General features: G+C 31.1%; 1 protein-coding gene across 1 annotated transcript in view; it reads right to left on the bottom strand.

Annotated features, from left to right (window-relative positions):
- Window positions 1-25,037, bottom strand: part of LOC129751381 (neural cell adhesion molecule 2-like) — an 86,275-nt gene that overhangs the window by 51,168 nt on the left and 10,070 nt on the right. The window contains exons 2-3 of the mRNA XM_055746858.1: window positions 23,368-23,508; window positions 22,981-23,112 (exon numbers count right to left, since the gene is read on the bottom strand). Coding sequence (XP_055602833.1) covers window positions 22,981-23,112; window positions 23,368-23,413 — 178 coding nt within the window. The 5' untranslated portion in view covers window positions 23,414-23,508. The remainder of the gene's footprint in view (window positions 1-22,980; window positions 23,113-23,367; window positions 23,509-25,037) is intronic.

Below are 25,037 nucleotides of genomic sequence, written 5' to 3' on the forward strand. Positions count from 1 at the left end.
AACTGTACTTTAAAATTCGGGTAATTCGAAGATTTCAAAGACAAGTTGTTTACAATTCAAGTAGGATTTGTTTTAATAAGCACTTTTTACCATAATCAAAACTTATTTATTGAATTTTGTTAATAATTCAATAGAGAAGCATTTTGTTGTTAATGTTTTAAAGATTGATTTGGTGGATTTTTGCGTCCTGAACTCGATTCTTTTGTCAAATTTGGACTATCACATATAGTTTTGGTAATATGGATTAATCATTAAAAACTTATTTACTATCTAACCTACATTAAGGAAAAAACTGATTCTGATTTTTTTTTACTATTCTTCATTCAATTAAGGCAGAATAGCTTGATGATAGTGCTGCTGCATGATCGATAAAAAAAAATCAAACAGTTTTTTTTAAGTTGGAAAATATGATTTGGTAGGTACAAGTTTTTTGACATAAGATTTGTGCTGTAAAAATATCTTCTAATAAATTTGGTTTAAATTTCTTTAAACTTCCAAAGCCGTTCGCTAAATATCCGTTTCGGGGAAATTTTAGTTGTTGTTTGATTTCGTTCTCCTGGCTGTTAATTTTAAACGATTTCGATGATATTATATTCATTGTGTAGGTTATTTATTCTAATTACTCAACATTACAAAATAAAGTCGATTTGTATTACCATGTTATCAGATACTAGTTCAGAAAGTAAAAAGTCCTAAAAATCAATTTTATATTTAAATACTCATAACTTCTGACAGACAGCTTTTGCAACTGTTTCATTGATGTTTGAAATTGTCAAGAATCCATCTATCCAACAATGTATAGATAGATTGGGGTCCAATGAAAGGTCCAATCTCAGATCTTCCAGTAGAAAAAAAAACCTAACTTTATAAAAACGACATTCCATTTTGGCTTTGCTTAGCTTTATCTCATTTACCAATGAACTGATTTTCAAAACTCAAATTTTAATGTTTGGCATTAGTTTGATCATTTTTTTCATAGAACATACCTGGTCTGTCAAAATAACCAGTTCATCAGTATATTGAAATGATGATAAATATTTTTGAAATGTGCGTTTCGGGTCATATTGATCCGAACAGCTTTGGAGGGTTAAAAATTCGTTTAATTAGGAAATAGAGAACTTCAAAAACTCTAATTTTTTATATTCTTCATAACTTAATTTTTTTCCAAACGAGGAAAAGCGTAAATGAAACGTTTCCCTAATTTCTGGACTGTAATTTTTTATTGAATAAATTTTTTAAATATTGTTATTTGTTTTTCAAAACTGTTGCCTTAAGTGGCAATAATAATTTATGTATCAGTGACGATTACAAAAAAACAACTTCAAATGCTTGTATATATTTTTTCAAAGAAAATTGATTAAAACACTGCAATTGATGAATTTTTGCTGTTGACTTTCCTGTCCAACAAAATCATTGAAAGGAAGAAAGTTTACTTAACATTTATTTAATGTAATTTTGTAAATCTTCATACTGCTTTTGTAAAAAGATTTTGATCATCCACCAAACAATCATTAACATAACAGATTTTGAACTTGTTCCGTAATAGGTATTCAGTTTAAAATCATTAAGATTGAAAAAAAATAAAACCTCGTAAAATTGACCCGTGGTCCAGGAATAAGAGACACAATTGTTTAAAACAAGCTCTACTGTTCTAAATATTTGTAATTCGAATCAATGAAATTTGCTCTTTAAGAAAAAAATCTATATTTTCGTTTGCAGACAACAACAGGCCAAAGTGCCATGCAAATTTGCTACTCCGAAACCCTTCGTCAGTCAGAAGTGGTACTGCAAAACGTCATTCAAAATTTTGCAGGTCCACGTTTGTCTCGCGTTCTTAACAGTCATAAAGGTGGCAGAGAGAGAGAGAGAGAGTGAGTCGGAAAGTCACGTTCCCTCGATGCGGTTGAGGCCAGTCATAATTCATGAAAGTTCGTTTTCTCGTTTTTTTTTTTTGTATTTTATGCATGAGTTCCTTTCCATTTTAAAATTCATCGTTTCGTTTCAGCTGGATTTACGCGCATAATCGCCATCGGATTATTAAAAACGTTTCCCCGTTGAGAATTTTTATATTTTAAAATTTAAAACCTTTTTTATGCTAAAAATATTTTAAAACAAATTAGTTAGATCATTCAGAAAAATGTTGTGGTTGATTCGATTTGCATATTTTTAACCGAATAAACACCAGCAAAGCCACAGTGTGCTAAAGGATTTCATAAATCAACCCTATCGCCCATTCACATCGCCAAACGCTGCCATGTTCGACTCATTTCGGGCGCGAGCATTTCACAGCTTTAATTCAATTTTCCCTTTGTCGATTTCGGCACCTTCCGGCTTCGGGGTTGGTCCTGAGGGCGGCAAAAATAAAAGCCGACAACCAAACGGACAACTGAAAAGTTGCAAACCAAAATCGTGATCCCCCCTTGGGGGAGGAAATGTTGAGGTTTCGCTGTTGCCGCTTTTCAGGAGTTTTTTTTTCAATTCAACAGCGCATTCTAATGGCTACCTTTACCCTCGCAGATCACATAAATCATAGACTACATTACCCATCTACAGCTGAAACGCCGAAACCGTGGGAGTTCAATGTGTCAGGCTGGAAGGCCCCAGTTTTCCTGCACCCGGGAATTCAAAATTCAATTTTCGCCGACAACGATTTTCCACTTTTCAGTTGCCATGATTCAATGTCGATTACTTGCCCAGAAAGATTCGTGCCGGGGTAGGTGAATTAAAAAAAAATATCCTAGGCGAAAAATGAAAACTAGAGCGATCCATTTGTTGGACCAGCAACAGCAGCAGCCCCAATATGAATGGTGACTTCTCACGGAAGGGCCATAAAAATTACAATTATTTGTTGTTTCATTATAAATCTCGTTAGAAAACGGTTGTTAGCCGATTGGAAACACGGAGCGAGTTTTTTTTCCCTTGGAGCTTTTCCATTAACATGCGTCAGGGAGTCTCGAGCATTTTTCATTAAATAATTTTAAATTGAAATTTAATCACCTTACCAGAAAATTTATTAAGAATTGTGTGATTTTTTTGAAACAATCCTATAAATCTAGATGAAGAATATTTTCTCTCAGGTTCACCTTCAATAGATTACAAATAAATATTAGGAGCACCCCCCAAATAAGCGATTGTCATCGTTTGGAAGTGCAACAAGAAACACGAATATTCAAATGTCGCCCGCCCTTCTCGAAGCACGCCAGGAACATTTTTCACGCTGCTGTCCTGGAGAGTGTTGGTTTGGTTAACAAGGAACCTAGGACGGTGACATCACTGTTGAGAGGGATTAAGCGTTTGATAAATTCTCAAGTAAACACTTCATTTTTTTTGGTGCACTTGAAAGGGCTGCGACTTGCAATTAAAGAGTCTTTGACCCGAAAGTTCAAGAAAACGAAGAAAATAATTTATTGCAAAGGTCAAAAAAATCCGGGAGACCAATCAATTGAAAATCAATAAATTGGAAGTGAAATACCAAAAGATAAATGATCTAGATTTAAACTAAATTTCTCTGTTAACTGAAGAAATAAAAAAAAACAAAAAAACTACCAAAACTATCAAAATTCTCAAAATTGCTAAATTGTCAAAATTGTCAAAATTGTCAAAATTGTCAAAATTGTCAAAACTGTCAAAACTGTCAAAATTGTCAAAATTGTCAAAATTGTCAAAATTGTCAAAATTGTCAAAATTGTCAAAATTGTCAAAATTGTCAAAATTGTCAAAATTGTCAAAATTGTCAAAATTGTCAAAATTGTCAAAATTGTCAAAATTGTCAAAATTGTCAAAATTGTCAAAATTGTCAAAATTGTCAAAATTGTCAAAATTGTCAAAATTGTCAAAATTGTCAAAATTGTCAAAATTGTCAAAATTGTCAAAATTGTCAAAATTGTCAAAATTGTCAAAATTGTCAAAATTGTCAAAATTGTCAAAATTGTCAAAATTGTCAAAATTGTCAAAATTGTCAAAATTGTCAAAATTATCAAAATTCTCAAAATTGTCAACATTCTCAAAATTGCCAAAATTGTCAAAATTGTCAAAATTGTCAAAATTGTCAAAATTGTCAAAATTGTCAAAATTGTCAAAATTGTCAAAATTGTCAAAATTGTCAAAATTGTCAAAATTGTCAAAATTGTAAAAAATGGCAAAATTGTCAAAATTGTCAAAAATGTCAAAATTGTCAAAATTGTCAAAATTGTCAAAATTGTCAAAATTGTCAAAATTGTCAAAATTGTCAAAATTGTCAAAATTGTCAAAATTGTCAAAATTGACAAAATTGTCAAAATTGTCAAAATTGTCAAAATTGTCAAAATTGTCAAAATTGTCAAAATTGTCAAAATTGTCAAAATTGTCAAAATTGTCAAAATTGTCAAAATTGTCAAAATTGTCAAAATTGTCAAAATTGTCAAAATTGTCGAAATTGTCAAAATTGTCAAAATTGTCAAAATTGTCAAAATTGTAAAAATTGTCAAAATTGTCAAAATTGTCTAAATTGTCAAAATTGTCAAAATTGTCAAAATTGTCAAAATTGTCAAAATTGTCAAATTTGTCAAAATTTTCAAAATTGTCAAAATTGTCGAAATTGTCAAAATTGTCAAAATTGTCAAAATTGTCAAAATTGTCAAAATTGTCAAAATTGTCAAAATTGTCAAAATTGTCAAAATTGTCAAAATTGTCAAAATTGTCAAAATTGTCAAAATTGTCAAAATTGTCAAAATTGTCAAAATTGTCAAAATTGTCAAAATTGTCAAAATTGTCAAAATTGTCAAAATTGTCAAAATTGTCAAAATCGTCAAAATTGTCAAAATTGTCAAAATTGTCAAAATTGTCAAAATTGTCAAAATTGTCAAAATTGTCAAAATTGTCAAAATTGTCAAAATTGTCAAAATTGTCAAAATTGTCAAAATTGTCAAAATTGTCAAAATTGTCAAAATTGTCAAAATTGTCAAAATTGTCAAAATTGTCAAAATTGTCAAAATTGTCAAAATTGTCAAAATTGTCAAAATTGTCAAAATTGTCAAAATTGTCAAAATTGTCAAAATTGTCAAAATTGTCAAAATTGTCAAAATTGTCAAAATTGTCAAAATTGTCAAAATTGTCAAATTGTCAAAATTGTCAAAATTGTCAAAATTGTCAAAATTGTCAAAATTGTCAAAATTGTCAAAATTGTCAAAATTGTCAAAATTGTCAAAATTGTCAAAATTGTCAAAATTGTCAAAATTGTCAAAATTGTCAAAATTGTCAAAATTGTCAAAATTGTCAAAATTGTCAAAATTGTCAAAATTGTCAAAATTGTCAAAATTGTCAAAATTGTCAAAATTGTCAAATTGTCAAAATTGTCAAAATTTTCAAAATTGTCAAAATTGTCAAAATTGTCAAAATTGTCAAAATTGTCAAAATTGTCAAAATTGTCAAAATTGTCAAAATTGTCAAAATTGTCAAAATTGTCAAAATTGTCAAAATTGTAAAATTGTCAAAATTGTCAAAATTGTCAAAATTGTAAAAAATTGCCAAAATTGCCGAAATTGTCAAAATTGTCGAAATTGTCAAAATTGTCAAAATTGTCAAAATTGTCAAAAATTGTCAAAATTATCAAATTGTCAAAATTGTCAAAATTGTCAAAATTGTCAAAATTATCAAAATTGTCAAAATTGTCAAAATTGTCAAAATTGTCAAAATTGTCAAAATTGTCAAAATTGTCAAAATTGTCAAATTGTCAAATTGTCAAAATTGTCAAATTGTCAAAATTGTCAAAATTGTCAAAATTGTCAAAATTGTCAAAATTGTCAAAATTGTCAAATTGTCAAAATTGTCAAAATTGTCAAAATTGTCAAAATTGTCGAAATTGTCAAAACTGTCAAAATTGTGCAAAATTGTCAAAATTGTCAAAATTGTCAAAATTGTCCAAAATTGTCAAAATTGTCAAAATTGTCAAAATTGTCAAAATTGTCAAAATTGTCAAAATTGTCAAAATTGTCAAAATTGTCAAAATTGTCAAAATTGTCAAAATTGTCAAAATTGTCAAATTGTCAAAATTGTCAAAATTGTCAAAATTGTCAAAATTGTCAAAATTGTCAAAATTGTCAAAATTGTCAAAATTGTCAAAATTGTCAAAATTGTCAAAATTGTCAAAATTGTCAAAATTGTCAAAATTGTCAAAATTGTCAAAATTGTCAAAATTGTCAAAATTGTCAAAATTGTCAAAATTGTCAAAATTGTCAAAATTGTCAAAATTGTCAAAATTGTCGAAATTGTCAAAATTGTCAAAATTGTCAAAATTGTCAAAATTGTCAAAATTGACAAAATTGTCAAAATTGTCAAAATTGTCAAAATTGTCAAAATTGTCAAAATTGTCAAAATTGTCAAAATTGTCAAAATTGTCAAAATTGTCAAAATTGTCAAAATTGTCAAAATTGTCAAAATTGTCAAAATTGTCAAAATTGTCAAAATTGTCAAAATTGTCAAAATTGTCAAAATTGTCAAAATTGTCAAAATTGTCAAAATTGTCAAAATTGTCAAAATTGTCAAAATTGTCAAAATTGTCAAAATTGTCAAAATTGTCAAAATTGTCAAAATTGTCGAAATTGTCGAAATTGTCGAAATTGTCAAAACTGTCAAAATTGTCAAAATTGTCAAAATTGTCAAAATTGTCAAAATTGTCAAAATTGTCAAAATTGTCAAAATTGTCAAAATTGTCAAAATTGTCAAAATTGTCAAAATTGTCAAAATTGTCAAAATTGTCAAAATTGTCAAAATTGTCAAAATTGTCAAAATTGTCAAAATTGTCAAAATTGTCAAAATTGTCAAAATTGTCAAAATTGTCAAAATTGTCAAAATTGTCAAAATTGTCAAAATTGTCAAAATTGTCAAAATTGTCAAAATTGTCAAAATTGTCAAAATTGTCAAAATTGTCAAAATTGTCAAAATTGTCAAAATTGTCAAAATTGTCAAAATTGACAAAATTGTCAAAATTGTCAAAATTGTCAAAATTGTCAAAATTGTCAAAATTGTCAAAATTGTCAAAATTGTCAAAATTGTCAAAATTGTCAAAATTGTCAAAATTGTCAAAATTGTCAAAATTGTCAAAATTGTCAAAATTGTCAAAATTGTCAAAATTGTCAAAATTGTCAAAATTGTCAAAATTGTCAAAATTGTCAAAATTGTCAAAATTGTCAAAATTGTCAAAATTGTCAAAATTGTCAAAATTGTCAAAATTGTCAAAATTGTCAAAATTGTCAAAATTGTCAAAATTGTCAAAATTGTCAAAATTGTCAAAATTTTAAAATGATTATTTTTTAAATTGTTAACATCATTTTTAATTTTTACTCTTAGAAAAATTTCGAATTGTGTCGAAATATTTAAAAAATGGCAACATATTTTGAAAGGTTTTTTTTTTCATTTCAAAAACTGAAAAATTGTTTAGAATCGGTTGTAAAATTCAACTGAAAGCTGTTTCAAATGTAGCAAACATGTTTCATTTCTGTCTTAAATTTTTAACAAAAAATTTTCAAAATGGTTATAAAATTGGTCGATCATTTATTCTGAAACTGTCTCAAAATTTATCCAAATGGGGATCATTTTGTAAAATATTTTTTTAAATCTTTGTTTATTTTAAGATATTCAATCTTAAATTACCATAAGTTGTTTAAAAAACTGTCCAAATTATCAAAATTTGAAGCTCCAAAAATTATTTCATAATTTCAAAATTGTCTCAAAAATTAGAAAAAAAATCCACTTAGAAGGTTTTGTGCTGATAATTTCTAAGTCTTGTCTTAAAATTAACACGAAATTGGGTCAAAATTGTTATAAGACGATCACGATTCTCAGAAAAATGCGTTTGATTTTAACACGATCGAAACTTTCTCAAATTGAAATTTATAGGGGAGAGTGGGGTATCGTGGGCCATGGGGAAACGTGAGCCACTTTTAATATCTCAGATGTGTGTTGAGATAAAAATCTCAAACCAACTGTCATCGCCGTCGCTTTGCGTGAGCATATATTCCTATATGTTGTTGACTGAAATACGCATCATTTGCTTCTTTTATTTATCAAGCTAAAACAAGTTAGAAAAATTTACTTACATTATTAAAAAAACACCAGCTAATTTCATCGATGGGGAACCTAAAGTGCATAGCAAAAATATGCTCATACGCTTATGATCTAAGTTTTGTCATGACCTTTCACGTGGAAAAGGAATTTTTGATGAAACATGAATAAATCACACAAACGCAACCAATTTGCAAGTCATAGCTTGTGGGGAATCGTGGGCCACACATCTTGAATCACCTATATTTTTATGTTTTATACACATTCAGAACTTAAAATACGTTTTACCTATCCGCTAAGTTTTCTTAAGCCAAATTAAGAGTTATGAAAAATATTTTGTCCATCCTATATAAGAAATTTTGCCAAAACGTTCGCGAGCCAGATTTTGGAATCTATGCGATCATACACAGCTCTCTTTTTAATTTCATCATCTGAAATTGCTTTTAAATAACGAAATGAATTAGGAAATAACAGTTTTGGGTCAACTCATAAACTTTGCATGTTATTTGGTCAATTTGGATTTGGTGGCCCAGGATTCCCCACCATTTTTCAAAATCCAAAAAATATTGCTTTTTTTCAAACAGTCAGAATTTGGCGAAAATAACTTATTAAAAATTTAAAAAAAATACCTTATGATACCTTGAAAATGTAGAAAACCAAACCATTTTTTATTTTTATTTTATCTTTTATAATAAAGAAGTTATGGAACAACGAAAAAAAGTGGCCCATGATTCCCCACTCTCCCATACATATAGTCTTGAAACTGTCTCAAAGTTGTCGTCCATCGTGAATTGTCATAATCGTGTAGAAAATCATTCGTTTTTTTTTTAAATTTACTCCATAATGTTAAGAAATATTCAATTGCTTTGAACTGCTTTATAATTTGTCGTTAAGGTATTTGTCTCATAAAATATTCCAAACTTTTCGAAAGCTGTGTCAGGCTAACTTTATCATACTTATTTTTCTCTATGCTTGTTTTTTATTACACAACAAGTAAAAAAATTTAAAATGTCAGCTTGGCAAAAACCTGTAGTGTGATTTCTTTCAGATAGAAAATCAACTCACATTTGATCATTTGCCGTATAAAATCTGTTTAACATAGTTCAGCTCCGAAAAATGTTCATCAAATTCATCAATTATTTTCGGCGATTCTGCCAATCGCTTCCAGCTAATAAACTTTTCTAACGCAACCAATCCCCTGCAACGATCTCGAAAAATGGGGAACAATTCCCGAAGAAAAACTTTCAACATCGTTATAACCTCATCATATTTGTATGATCGGGAGAAAGTTCAACAAAGGGCCACTTATTCATACAAAGCTGAAGAAGGGGGCAAAAAAAAATGTGAAAATCAAAATATGCACCTTCAATGAAAATGTACTGGGACGAGGGAAAGAAATAGAGCAACTTGACTCAGTGCAAAATGCTAGGCGACACCCAACAGAATCAACCCTTTTTCATACTTCTTGCTATCCAGTCGCAGTACAATCACCGGGGCAAAACTTTATCGAAAGTGTATCTTTGTGGCCCAAACCTTGCCTGGGGCGCGGCCGGATGGAAAAACCAGCCAAATACAAGAGGAAGAAAGAAAAAGAAACTGCGAAACAAATTTCGCTTCATAATGGTGAAAAGTTTTGTTTGAAAGAATTTTTCGGTTATACGCCAAGTCACTGGGCTTATGTTCATAAATTGCATATTTTCCCTTTGTAGCGGGGATAAAAAGCTGTTCTTAAAGGGAAGGATGGAAGGACGACAAAACATCTAACTATGATACATGGCAAAGTGGGCAAAGTTTGTCTATTCGATGGGGCAGCAACAAGAAAAAAAAAATAAATCGACTGAGAGCTGCAAAGTTGAATAAAGGAGAATAAATTGTTCTTGCGCTCTATAAATCGACTGCAACTCATTGATGCTTGCCGGAATACAGACAGGAAAAAAGTTTGCGCCAGTGACAAAACGAATTCGACAGTTTTGTTCAGTATGAGTTGCACGTTCTATTGTTTTTGTGCTCAATGAAAAAAAAAATGTTCATAGAAGTTTTGATTACAGGAGACTGAGTTCTCACATGAAGTACATTTACCAAACTTTTGCTTTTAAAATGTCTAGCTTTGTTATGAATAAATTTCTAAATTGAGGTTATAACAAGATCTGGATTAATGGGAAATAACCACTTTGATGAAACCATTAAAATATGGTAATCCGCAAGCCAACATCCACATATGCGTGCTTTTATAACTCGATCAAAGCTGAAATCCGCGGGTTCTGTTTACTGGAGTAAGTTCCAAGTCATTCAAGAGGCCATGTTCAGTGGCTGTTCGTGCATATCAAACGGATGTTAGGTTACACATACACCTGGGTAATAAAAAACCACTTCCAACTACCGTGTCACGGAATCAGCTCTGTGTTTAATTTGCAAGGCTTTGCATTTAACTTCAAGCTAAGAGGTCAGACACATGTGTTTCTTAGAATACGATTACAAAAGGACGTAATTAGAATTCAAAGCTCTTGAGGAGCAGGGCGAATTTCGCCTAAAAGTATGAAACAACTTGAACTCTATTTAGATTTCATAAGGGAAAAAAATCAAAGTCAAACGAATAAACAACTCGTCTTGACTGATTAACTGCAAACGGTTTTTTATCGACCAAAACCTCAACCAACAGTAGAGAAAGTCTGAATCGAGCCGTTCACACCCTTGCATTCAGCTTAGCAGAGCCCTGTACTTATCACTTAATCAGGGCGGCCTGCTACAAGTGAACATGTTTTCCATTTCGAGCCCACTAACAAGGTTCTCGCTTTTTTGTGTGCGATGTTTAAAAAAAAAACAATTTCTTTCCTAACCACATACACGAAGGCTTCTCGTAATTTGTGCCGTACGGGTGAGGTCAAATGTCTACCGCCACAAGTCTGTTTTCCTTCAGCCTAATGTATGCAGAAATCAGTTCTGTTACAAGATTTTACCACTGACGACGACGACGTTAAATGCTTGGTTTACTTTTCAATTACTGTTGACCACGATAACGTTCTCGATGATTAATTCGAATATATAGCTGTTATTTAAAAAAAAATTGAACTTTTTCAAACCAACTCCGGAACTGTTCAAATTGAGTTTTTTTTTCAGTGTTTGTCAAAATTTGAATTATGCCACAATGTATGTACAAAAATATTATAGAGCTTCCCTTTTGCAACTCTCTGGAGCCACCAGAATATTTTTACCAAAACAGAACAACACTAGGTTTTTTTAGCCCATACGTGGTATGATTTTTAGGGAAATATTAGATTTCGGTATGACGACTTCTTTCGAAAGGGTTCTTACAACTGTTCTTGATATCAAAGTCGCGAAGAGATAAAAGAAACTGCTTTTTTTTATTTTAAGGGAATTAAACTCTACAGGAGGTATTTGTCCCAAATAAAGGGAATGGCCTCAGGGGCATTTTGACAATAGATTTGTTGATTGATGGAATCCGATCTTGGGTCAAAAGCTCTAAAATTGAGCATTTCTATGTTAAAATTTAGTGAAGGAATGAAACTAATATAGTCATTTCCGTTTTAAAAAAAGGCTTTTCTTGACTGAGAATTATGTCTTACGGCATGTCACATGGTTAAATCATGTTACATGGTCGAATTAAGTTGCATGGTCATATTTTGTTACATGGTTTGAATATGTTGTATGGTCAGTAGGGTGGCAAAATATTGCCTGATGTCTGGAATTCTGGGGGCGCAGCTTTCAAATGATAGCTTAGGGTGATAGAAAAAAACTTTTTTAAGGCGGCGACTCAGAAAATTGATGTTTAGAGGTCGTACTGGATCGATTTTTGAAAAAAAGTTCTTTTTTAAATTTTGTACCAAGAAAATTTAGATTCATAGAAATTGCACTAAATTAAGGTTACAAAAATTACGTGAAAGATAAAAAACGGTTATTTGTTTAAAAGTTTTTTTAAGCATGGTTTATTTCTAATATATTATTTTAATTTATCGAAAAATTGCTATTTAAATCGTCCAGAAAGTGTACCTTGCGTTATTCCTTTTAAAAATCAAGACCATTAAAAGGTGCAAATTTTTACGTACAACGTATTTGTCGAAAAAAAAACAGAATGTGAATGTGAAAGTTAAAAAAGTTATTGATGATTTTGTTTCTAAAAAATACATGTAGATATCTGTTAAATTCAGGAAATTATAATTTTATTATAAGCAAACATAACAATAAAGTCTGCTTCATTTAATATTGGAACAAATTCTTTTGCTCATTGTGGCGCTCCTAGTGGACGGATTTGGAAACTTTTTTCACCCACGTGTCGGGAAATTCATTACCTTTCAACACGTATTTATGTCATAACATCAAACGATAGCATTTTGTAAACAACCGCCATGGAAGCCGAACGGAGAGATCAAATTGTGCACAGTTTTCTTGAAAATCCATTGTTGTCGGCATCGAAGCTAGCTAAACAGCTTAAAATGCTCAGAAATACCGTATGGGGTGTTATCAAGCAGTACAAGGAAACATTGACGACGGCTCGGAAGCCGCATTCGAAGCGTCGGAGTGGAACTGTCGACCGGAAACTGCTTGGGAAAGTTATCAAGGCCGTCAAGAGGAATCCCAATCTTTCAGACCGCGATTTGGCCAATAAGTTCCGGCCGCTCACAGTACGATGCGACGAATTCGTCTCCGGGAAGGAATAAGGTCATTCCGAGCCAGCAAACAGCCAAATCGGACGCTGAAGTAGAACAATGTGGCCAGAATCCGTGCTCGAAAGCTGTACGATCAAGTGCTGACAAAGTTCGACGGATGTAAAGTCTGCTTCATTTAATATTGGAACACAAACAATTGCGTGTAGTTCAGTCATTTATTAACGAATTCATAATTTGTTTTTCATACAAATGCAGCATTTTCTTTACTCTTTCATAAAAAAAAATTAAAAAAATTATTCATTGCTGTTTCGAAGAAATTCTCGTACTCGTACTCGTAAGAAAACTGTGCACAATTTGATCTCTCCGTTCGGCTTCCATGGCGGTTGTTTACAAAATGCTATCGTTTGGTGTTATGACATAAATACATGATGAAAGGTAATGAATTTCCCGACACGTGGGTGGAAAAAGTTTCCAAATCCGTCCACTAGGAGCGCCACAATGAGCAAAAGAATTTGTTCCAATATTAAATGAAGCAGACTTTAATGGTAAAAAGAGAGAAAAAAAATAAAGCACAAGTATTATTTGAAAATTAAGGAAGTGAACGATTTTAGTCACAAAATTTAAAAAAAAAACAAACTTGTTAAATAGTTCAAAAACGATGATTTTAAAGAATTGTTCTGATTTTTCGGTTTTCTGCAAAAATCATCAACACATTTTATTTTTCGTGGTCAGCGTTCGAACCAAATCCATCAAATTCTCTTGCTATTCCTAGGGCTCATTTTGCTGAGTCATTAATGACTTATAGACTTTGGCATTCGATTTTAGCAGTTTTGTTATCACTTCTCGACTCCCAAAATGTGGGCTCTGTTTTCCAAAGAAAACGGGATTCAAGTTGCAATATTTAAAAAAATGGCAAAGATTTTTCGGTAACGAAATCTTCCAATGAGTTTTAAAGAAAACCTTATAAGTCTCATACTGCCTCCTGACCGCACGAGAGATGTTGCCCTAGCTGAGTCTTTTTCGCGCTACTTATCTAAAGTTAGCTCTCTCTGTGCACCTGAAGATGACATTCTAGTGATTGGTGACTTCAATTTGCCCGGTTTGAAGTGGTGCTCCAACTATATTAACTTTCTCTATCCGGATCCAGTATGCTCAACTTTTTCAACGCTATCGAACGTCATACTAGACTCCTTGAGTACAGCGAATTTGCGGCAGATTAACAGCGTGACAAACGAAAACGGTTGTATGTTGGATCTCTGCTTTGCCAGCGATGGGACTCGTGTACCGTCCGTTGTATCGGCTGCTTTATTGGTTTCGCTCGATGTCACTAGACTTGCTCCTGTCGCGAAATTAGCACCCTTCTATCTTGACTTCAAGAACGCCGACTTTGACGAGATTTCTCGTACCCTGGTTTCCATCGATTGGGAATCTGAGCTCAACTTATCTAATCCCAACGCTGCGGCCGAAACCTTCTCGCACATCTTGAATAACGTTATCGATCGTCACGTATCAAAACACTCTTATGAAAAGAATATACGGACTCATTGGATCACGACTAAACTACGACGACTTAAGACGGTAAAGAGATGTGCCCTTAGAAATTTTAACAAATCAAGATCCTCCTATACTAAGGACATTTATCGTAGACTAAATTTTGTTTACAAAAAAGTCAGCAAACGTTGTCACCAAAACTATCTAGCTCGAGTTCAGCGTGATCTCAAGTCCAGACCTAAATCGTTCTGGAAACATGTTAAAAGTCAGCGGAACGAACCTGGTCTGCCAAACCAAATGTTTCTGGATGACAATACGGCGAACTCTGATCGTGGAATCTGTGATCTCTTTGCCGAAAAATTCTCGTCTATCTACAATACAGCATCGACATCCCCTGAACATCTGAATAGTGCAGTCAGGAATATTGCGCCACTGGGCTTCTCTATAAACAACATTGTGGTTGAAGATGCAGTCATCTCAAAAGCAGCAGCTAAGCTCAAAAATTCTTTCTCTACGGGTCCGGACGGAATACCTGCTACTTTTATCAAACGTTTCATGCCTGTTTTGCTGACTCCTGTTAGGCTTATTTTCCAAGCTTCGCTTGACAGAGCCATCTTCCCCTCACTATGGAAGGAGGCATACATGTTTCCGGTGTATAAAAAAGGTAACAGAAGAGATGTCAACAACTACCGGGGAATCTCGGCATTATGCGCAGTAGCCAAACTATTCGAATTGGTGGTCTTGGATCCGATTTTCTTGTCTTGAAAGTTTTGCAGCGAAGTCTCAAACCGACGCTATTTACACCGATTTGTCTGCGGCATTCGACAAAGTCAACCACGATATTGCCATTGGAAAGCTCGAACGCCTGGGTTTCTGTGGAACTCTTCTTGACAGGTTCCGGAGCTACCTATCAGGACGTAAATTAACAGTTCGCACGGAGGACTCTTTCTCCAGACAATTCTCTGATTCTTCTGGTGTGCCTCAGGGAAGCCATTTAGGGCCGATTATCTTCTTAATCTTCTTCAACGATGCGCTCTCACTCCTCGACGGCCCAAAGCTATGCTATGCTGATGACCTAAAACTATTTTACAACATCAACGGCCAGAACGATATTGAGTTCCTACAAAATCAATTTAACCTCTTCGCACACTGGTGTGATATAAACTGCCTAACTTTGAATCGCAGTAAATGTGCAGTCATCAGCTTTTCAAGAAAGCGGCAGCCTTTTTCCGCTGAGTATTTCCTCGGAGATGAGCCAATCGCACGCCTAGAACACATCAATGATCTGGGTGTACTCCCTTTGCTCTTCCCTAGCCAACAGCTCTACTACTTAAGATCTCATAAAATTCTTCCATCAAACGAGCTTTATGATTTACAAACTATTATATGTATAAGTCTATGACAATTTACACACCAATTACAGTAATCAAAACATTAATTTTAAAACTGGATTGCGTACTCATAACACTCGCCAGTCAGATTTTTTTCAACGAAGTGGATCCATGACATCCTTAGGTCAAAGAAGAATCTCATTTATTGGTCCAATAGAGTACAACGCTTCTCCTAATGAAATAAAACCACCAACAACCGTTCCACGTTCAAAATCAATGTAATACAGCTATTAAAAGAGAAATTCAATCGTTAAAAACTGTCGATCGGATACCAGTTTTCTTCTTTTCTTATTACAAAATGTGCTACAAAAAATAATAATAAAAAATAACTCAAAACAAACCTAGGACCAAATTCAAATAAACAAGAACCAAATTTTAGTATATCTAAAAATAATAAAAGGGCAAATTATAGAAACTTTATAAAGAGTTAAATGAAACAATGAAACCAAATTTGAGATTTATTAATCCATGTAGTATTTAATTTATTATTATCATTACATTTCCCCGCACTATAATTAAACATTTGAGTTCTAAGCATGAGTAAAATTTTGTTCGCGTATTTATTTTGTTATTTTTCGTTGCTGCCAGACGTGCTGAGAACAGTAGCGTCCATTACCAGGGGGCACAAATGATCCTTTTAGTTTGAAGGAGTGTAGTGGTCCGCTAAAAAAATAAATATTAAAAAATAACTCATAACAAACTTAGGACAAAATTGAAATAAATAAGAATAACAATTTATAATGATATAAAGGCAAATAATAGAAACTTAATACAGATGATTGAATGAAACTAAAATGGAATAATAAAAATAAAATTTGAGATTAATTTTACCGGATAAGTGAGGAATAAATCAAGTATAAAAACATATTTCAAACACATGTGAGAAAACTTTCAGATAAGTTTCAGAATAAAATTGATAAATTTGCTTCAATTTTAAATTGAGTTGTATTCACATTTAAACAAAATTTAAAACAAACGGGGAATGAACAGAACAAATAATCATAGTTTTAATGTTCAACTGCCACTAATTTAAAAATTAATCGTTGATTGAGGAAGAATTCCAAAAAAAACTCGAGATTAGTTCATGACACATTAAATCAAATATGACACATTAAATCAAATTTAAGATAATTTTAAAAAAGTATAAAATAAATGAAAGAAAATTTTTATACAAAATTGAAACAAAGCTTTATTTTTTTTTAATTTTGAAGTAAATTTTTTCAAAAGAAGACTGGGCAAATATGTAAGAAATTTTGATTTGAAATGTGCAAAACACAGTTCAAAAGATCTTGACGAGACGAGGAAAAATCACTTTGGGGCTAAAAATATCTACCGTAGGAAAGCAAAAATTATAATACAAAGAAATTTTGGTCAATTTAAAATAAGTTTAAATTTCTAGAACGGCAATTTGGTTTTTGGACGGATGAGCAATATACGATCCAAAATATTTTTACGAGGCGAGAAATTTACTATCTTGTCAAAAAACTCTACCATGGGAGAAAATGTTATGAAAGAAAAAATTGTCGCTCACAAATTATTTTTACCCGTATTCGAATAAGAGAAAAAAAAATTTCAACATTTCTATGTATAGTAAAGATTTTTTTTTTTAATTTTTGATGATTGAAGTGTAAATTTTGGCCTTTAAAAAAACACAAATAAATGAAAAAATGAATTCACTTTATGCATAATACGTTTTTAAGCCAACGAATACTGCTTCTTTGTGTGATTAAAGAGAATTTAAAAGCGATCGATTGTAAATTACGACTGGCAAATGAGTGAAATAAAGTCACAAAAAAAAGAAAATTTTAAACTTAACCAGGAAACTTTTATGTTTTTTCTAACAAAAAAAGTTTTGATTTTCTTTGAAAATGACGAGACAATTCTGAAACATCAAATTCTATAGAAATCCATTAAAACCCAGCTAGGTAACAGCGCAAATTAATAAATTCACGTCACAACATTTTATGTTTGTAAATTTTTTTAGCAGAAATTTGCTGTGAAAGATGTCTTTGATCTCCAAACGGTCGGATTTTAACAAATCGTTTATCCCTTGGATTGTTTTTTGACACGTTCATAATAAAAAAAAACAAATTTACTATAAAAAAAATATTTTGTTTGTTAAGTATTCAAATATAGAATGTTGGAAACAGTTGTTATTGAAACAAACAGTTCCTCAATATGATGAAATGAAAATGTGAATCAAAATGAGGAAAAAGTTGGAAAAAAATAATCATTTATCAAATTGGAATAACATAATAGGTATCACTTTTAAAAGTGTAAACAAAGCATGAAGCTTTCAAAAAATGGTTCAGAATAACTTGAAATTTCGTTCACAACAAGATTTGATACAAATTTATTGTTACCTCGTCAGATTTTGGCAACACCCCCGAATATTTTGTGTTGCCAAAATTTAATGTTGCTGAAATCGAACTGTTTTTTTTCTCATTTTTTTTTAAATTATTAACACAAAAAATTATAATAATTACCATTAAACGAACTTTAAGTCAGTAATTGGGTTTTTTTTTTATTTCTTTCTTTCCATGTTTTTGATGCATCGAGCACTTTTCTTGTTTTGTTTATAATGTTTGTTTTTTTTTTGTGATTTATGCTCTTTTTTAATTTTCCGTTATTTTCTAGTTATTTTTAGTTTTTTGTTTGTATTAAATTTGAAAAAAAATTTTTGAACTTCTTATTTATTCTTATGATTTTTGAATTCGTTGTTGTAATTTTTCATCATTGAAGAACGTTAAATTTCCTTTTCAAGCGAAAATTATTAGGTAATGTTGTTCTAGAAAACCGTTTTATTTTGCTACATGTTCCATAATCGGATGTTGCAAAAATCTCATGTTAACAAAAACGAACGGGGTCTGAATTGCAAAAATTGCTTATATATTTGCAAAAACAGAGCGAAAAAATTAAGAGATGGAATTAAGCAGGTTAAATGTAGAAAAAAAAAAGACAAAAACATATATTTATTAATAATAAAATTTTGAAACTATAATGATCAAATCTCAGAAAAATTTTCAAACTTTAACACAAATTTTTGATCGATTTTGACCCAAATCTCAATCTGGAATTTTTTTTAACAAATTTATTTAAGTTTTGTAATAAATTTGCAACAAACAAGCGACACAATTCATAAGACATGAACGAAGATCATACCGTCAACTGGGGCAACATGCAACAATTTTCAACTTCAATGGCTTCTAAAATCTTAATGCTTACAGATTACCATACCTCTTGTACATCAAAAGTTTTAAGGTTGAAGGGACACTTAACTGACGTAGTCAGAAAAAATATTGCTTTTACCATTTTCTTCTAAATTTACAAAAACATGCGATTTTCACCCTACTAAGAAAAAGGGGTTAGTTGCAACAAAATCTGTAATTAATGAAAAATCGAATGAAAATGTTTAAAAATTTATAGTTTTTTATACATTTGTGGTGTCATAACGCATAATGCGCCATTTGCAGTAATGTTTGGTGTTGTTCAAATTAAATTTCCCATTTTTTTCTGTCAGATTTTTTTTAAAGAAAAAAGTGTTAATCTGCTGCATACATTTAGGGGTAAAAAATCTTCAAAATATTCTTTTAGCTTAAACATGAAAACAATTCTTAGGATGGATGAAATTTTAATGTTAACAAACGCATAATGCAAAACAATCACATCCCAGCATATGGAAACGCGATTTATAAGATTCAGTTCTGATTTGCATTTTGTTGCATTTTGCCCCAGACAGCTTACTGAATTATAAAAATATTTATTTAAAAAAAATTAGTGATTATTCGAAAAATATTTATACACCAACAGTGTTGGTATAGAATAATGAAAGCAATATAAATTTTATAGGTGATATCTTTAAGCCAATCCGTCATACTAGGCAAAGTTTTTTACGACACCGAAAAATGTAAAAAACTGTACATTTATTACTCGATTTTTTAAATTTTTTATGACAATCAAAACCTGAAAAAAACTCCTTCACGATGTTAAAAACTATGTCATCATCAATTTGTTATCATTGAATGATAACTTTATTACAGTACAGACCCCGTTCGTTTTTGGCAACATTCGATTTTGGCAACATTCGATTTTGGCAACATTCGATTTTGGCAACATTCGATTTTGGCAACATTCGATTTTGGCAACATCCGATTTTGGCACATTTGCCAAAATCGAACGGTTTTTAGAAGCGACATTACCTTTTAGATTTCTCTATAACAGGACCAATATCATTGAAACAAACACCATAAATACGTTTTTATGTTCTGAAATGGTGATATAATACAACAAGGAAAACAAAAGTTTTTTTAAAAATTTATAAAGTACTCAAAAATGACAAAAAGATGAAAAATTTATAAAATTAAAAAACAAATGCAAACAAAAGTCTAAAAATGACAAGAAACAACTAAAAAATTATGAAAAATTACAAAAACAGCAAATATGACAAAAACAACCAAGATTATAAACAAAACAAGAGTAATGCAAAATGCATCAAAACATGAGAAAAAATAATAAAAAAATGAATAAAAACTGTCGGAAATTGACTAAAAATAACATTAACGATAATAAAAATTGTGGTTTTGTAAAAATGAAAGAAACAAATTTAAGAAAAAAAAACCGTTCGATTTTGGCAACATTCGATTTTGACAACACAAAATGTTCGGACATGTTGCCAAAATCGAACGGAGTCTGTATATTGAAATAAAAATTGAATGAGCGTTGTGATACAATACAAATGTTGCATCTAACCCTGCTTTTGCATGTTGCCCCGTTTGACGGTATTTAAGAGTTGGTTGTTTTGTTTGTTTTGTTTGTTTTGTTTGTTTTGTTTGTTTTGTTTGTTTTGTTTGTTTTGTTTGTTTTGTTTGTTTTGTTTGTTTTGTTTGTTTTGTTTGTTTTGTTTGTTTTGTTTGTTTTGTTTGTTTTGTTTGTTTTGTTTGTTTTGTTTGTTTTGTTTGTTTTGTTTGTTTTGTTTGTTTTGTTTGTTTTGTTTGTTTTGTTTGTTTTGTTTGTTTTGTTTGTTTTGTTTGTTTTGTTTGTTTTGTTTGTTTTGTTTGTTTTGTTTGTTTTGTTTGTTTTGTTTGTTTTGTTTGTTTTGTTTGTTTTGTTTGTTTTGTTTGTTTTGTTTGTTTTGTTTGTTTTGTTTGTTTTGTTTGTTTTGTTTGTTTTGTTTGTTTTGTTTGTTTTGTTTGTTTTGTTTGTTTTGTTTGTTTTGTTTGTTTTGTTTGTTTTGTTTGTTTTGTTTGTTTTGTTTGTTTTGTTTGTTTTGTTTGTTTTGTTTGTTTTGTTTGTTTTGTTTGTTTTGTTTGTTTTGTTTGTTTTGTTTGTTTTGTTTGTTTTGTTTGTTTTGTTTGTTTTGTTTGTTTTGTTTGTTTTGTTTGTTTTGTTTGTTTTGTTTGTTTTGTTTGTTTTGTTTGTTTTGTTTGTTTTGTTTGTTTTGTTTGTTTTGTTTGTTTTGTTTGTTTTGTTTGTTTTGTTTGTTTTGTTTGTTTTGTTTGTTTTGTTTGTTTTGTTTGTTTTGTTTGTTTTGTTTGTTTTGTTTGTTTTGTTTGTTTTGTTTGTTTTGTTTGTTTTGTTTGTTTTGTTTGTTTTGTTTGTTTTGTTTGTTTTGTTTGTTTTGTTTGTTTTGTTTGTTTTGTTTGTTTTGTTTGTTTTGTTTGTTTTGTTTGTTTTGTTTGTTTTGTTTGTTTTGTTTGTTTTGTTTGTTTTGTTTGTTTTGTTTGTTTTGTTTGTTTTGTTTGTTTTGTTTGTTTTGTTTGTTTTGTTTGTTTTGTTTGTTTTGTTTGTTTTGTTTGTTTTGTTTGTTTTGTTTGTTTTGTTTGTTTTGTTTGTTTTGTTTGTTTTGTTTGTTTTGTTTGTTTTGTTTGTTTTGTTTGTTTTGTTTGTTTTGTTTGTTTTGTTTGTTTTGTTTGTTTTGTTTGTTTTGTTTGTTTTGTTTGTTTTGTTTGTTTTGTTTGTTTTGTTTGTTTTGTTTGTTTTGTTTGTTTTGTTTGTTTTGTTTGTTTTGTTTGTTTTGTTTGTTTTGTTTGTTTTGTTTGTTTTGTTTGTTTTGTTTGTTTTGTTTGTTTTGTTTGTTTTGTTTGTTTTGTTTGTTTTGTTTGTTTTGTTTGTTTTGTTTGTTTTGTTTGTTTTGTTTGTTTTGTTTGTTTTGTTTGTTTTGTTTGTTTTGTTTGTTTTGTTTGTTTTGTTTGTTTTGTTTGTTTTGTTTGTTTTGTTTGTTTTGTTTGTTTTGTTTGTTTTGTTTGTTTTGTTTGTTTTGTTTGTTTTGTTTGTTTTGTTTGTTTTGTTTGTTTTGTTTGTTTTGTTTGTTTTGTTTGTTTTGTTTGTTTTGTTTGTTTTGTTTGTTTTGTTTGTTTTGTTTGTTTTGTTTGTTTTGTTTGTTTTGTTTGTTTTGTTTGTTTTGTTTGTTTTGTTTGTTTTGTTGTTTTGTTTGTTTTGTTTGTTTTGTTTGTTTTGTTTGTTTTGTTTGTTTTGTTTGTTTTGTTTGTTTTGTTTGTTTTGTTTGTTTTGTTTGTTTTGTTTGTTTTGTTTGTTTTGTTTGTTTTGTTTGTTTTGTTTGTTTTGTTTGTTTTGTTTGTTTTGTTTGTTTTGTTTGTTTTGTTTGTTTTGTTTGTTTTGTTTGTTTTGTTTGTTTTGTTTGTTTTGTTTGTTTTGTTTGTTTTGTTTGTTTTGTTTGTTTTGTTTGTTTTGTTTGTTTTGTTTGTTTTGTTTGTTTTGTTTGTTTTGTTTGTTTTGTTTGTTTTGTTTGTTTTGTTTGTTTTGTTTGTTTTGTTTGTTTTGTTTGTTTTGTTTGTTTTGTTTGTTTTGTTTGTTTTGTTTGTTTTGTTTGTTTTGTTTGTTTTGTTTGTTTTGTTTGTTTTGTTTGTTTTGTTTGTTTTGTTTGTTTTGTTTGTTTTGTTTGTTTTGTTTGTTTTGTTTGTTTTGTTTGTTTTGTTTGTTTTGTTTGTTCTTTAATGTATTCGTCGAACTTGCCATGACTTCGTTGTTTTTTCTTGAATTGGTTAGAAGGAAAATTCTCGTATGTTTGGGTTTAAGATAAAGTGTAGGTAACTACAATTTCGCCCACATTTTTCTCCCTATTGTTTTTGACCACGGAGCCCAAAGCAAAGTTGTTTTCAAAATTTGACCTTGGAACTCTTTCTTTTATATTTGTTTGTCGATCTTATAGAAAAACGCCAAACAGCGGCCGAGTTTTATGTTTGCGTCTAGACAATTTCCCAAACAGGCATCGAAGACTGCTTACCCTTGATCAAAGAAATACCTTCAGGCCATTTGCAGAAATCTGGGTTGAGTAAAACAATAAACAAAAATATTTCGGATTCAGGCTGCTTGCTAGAGTAAACTTTTCTCAATTACCCCCATTTTTGCATACGATAAATAAAATAAAGAGTTGAGACGGCAGAAAGAGAAAAAAAAGCTGAACGAATACTCACACAGCACGTGTAGGATGATCTGGCTGGTTGCCACCTGGCCGACGCCATTGTTGGCCGTGCAGATGTAGGTGCCGCCCTTGTGCCGGTCCATGTTCTCGATTACGTAAACCGACGAAGTGTACTGCTCCTCGCCTGATGATGTTGGCGTCGTCCAAACAAGTTGCCAGAAAAAAGTGAAGAGAAAAAACAGAAAAACGGGTTCCAGTTAAAAATCTGCACCACAAATAACCCCGAAAAAGCACCGTTTCCACCCCCTGAAGCTGGAAGAGGATATTTTTTTCTGCTTTGTTTGAGATAAACTTTTAAATCTGTCCAGCCCCTCCCCTTTAAAAGTGGTGAGGGTAGGAACCACTTTTTACTGCCCAAAGAGTTAGAGGCGAAGCTTACCATTCGGAAGGAGATTGTTTTTCCGAGTCCAGGTGATGTTTGGCATCGGATTACCGGTGGCCGAGCACTCCAACCTTACTGGGGAACCCTTCCGCACCTGCAAATGGCCGCCGGAGGTCACGTGCGTTATCTTCGGTGGGACTGTGAAAGTGAAACAGAAATTAAAACAGAAATGATGAGTGCCTCCTCGCTTTTGGGTTTTGGTTGGTTTGGTTTGGAGTAAAAGTTATTGCTTTCAGCAAACTTCGTTCAAGGTTGCTAATTTCTCGGAGGTACCAACTGGAAGCTGCTTAAGCATCAGTTTGATAACGTCCCGAGAATGATGATGATAAATTGCACGGTAATTAATCGTTCTTGTTCCTCAGAGTTCGAGCGGTTAGTTTTCGTGAAAGTTATCTTCCTAATATAAGGTAGGGGTGGTGTTTAATATGGAAAGACAAATTTTCTTGAACAATCATCAAAGATGTGTGTGCTATGTGCACACATTCAACGAAGAGCTTCCTGTTTCCTTGCTCGCTTTCTAGCTTTTAGAAATGTTTTGTTAAAAAAAAGCTTCTGAAGAATTTATTTATCTTCCAAAAACATCATTAGGTTTTTCTTTTAAGTTATCTTTCACTTGATTAAAACAGAAAACAAAGTTTAAAAAAAAACTTCAGTACCATCAGGCCCTCCGGATTAGAGGGATTAAGCGCAAGCATTATCAATTTTGAGTTAAGTATATCAATTGATTGTTCAAATATCAATCTAGAGCTGATAGAAAACTCAAATTTTCAATTTTATTTTTAAACCCGTTTGATACAATTAAAGCTGCACGAATTCAAAAAAAATTTGCTCAAGAGGTTGAAAGTTTCTATATATTTGATATGGGCAAAAAAAAAATTTGTCTTTCAATAAATTAGATGCTTTTTTTCTTTAAATAAAATTTCAACGCTCAAATTAGAAAACTCTTTAGCAAATGCATTGTTTTAAAAAGTTTTCCATCGTGAAAATTATTTTCTAATTTTGTTACGACAGACTTCATTACACAAATTTGGCTCACTATTTTGAAGATTTTATGACATTTTTTTAAAATTTATGATTGAATACGAAAAATTGTGAATGTAAACGAAATTTTAAATGAATTATCAAAATGAGACGCCTCCCTCTCACTGGATGAAGGAAGGGGTTCTTCCAAAAAAAAAAGACAAGTGTTTGGGTAGCTCAAAAACAGCAAATTGTATCACATTCAGCATGGAATTCGGATACGAAGAATATTTCCATGAATATTTGATAACCCTCCTTCCTTCCAGTGGGGAGTAAAGAAGGATGAGGGAGGCTCTCTTACAATTTTGTACCTAGTTCGAGAACTAATCAAGCAAATGGAACTAAAGGGAATGTGTTTTTATACGAAATATGTTTCGATAATTAAATAACACCTGACCTTTTTTCAGTGAACAGATTGGAGAGAGGGGGGCTTTCATACAGCTTTTAGTGCACATCTCGAAAACTTTTTGAGCAAATAGAGCCAAATTTGACAGGGAAGAGTATTTGAGTACAAGAAATGATTCTTTGAATATTTGAAACCCCACCATCTTTTCAGTTATCCAAACAGAAGGGAAACATTGTGCCTAGAAAGGCTCCTTGAGACTCCTTCTTTCTTCCATTGGTATATAGAGAAGGAAAAGAGGAGC

The sequence above is a fragment of the Uranotaenia lowii genome, chromosome 3 (genome assembly GCF_029784155.1).
Source record: "Uranotaenia lowii strain MFRU-FL chromosome 3, ASM2978415v1, whole genome shotgun sequence".
NCBI lineage: Eukaryota > Metazoa > Arthropoda > Insecta > Diptera > Culicidae > Uranotaenia > Uranotaenia lowii.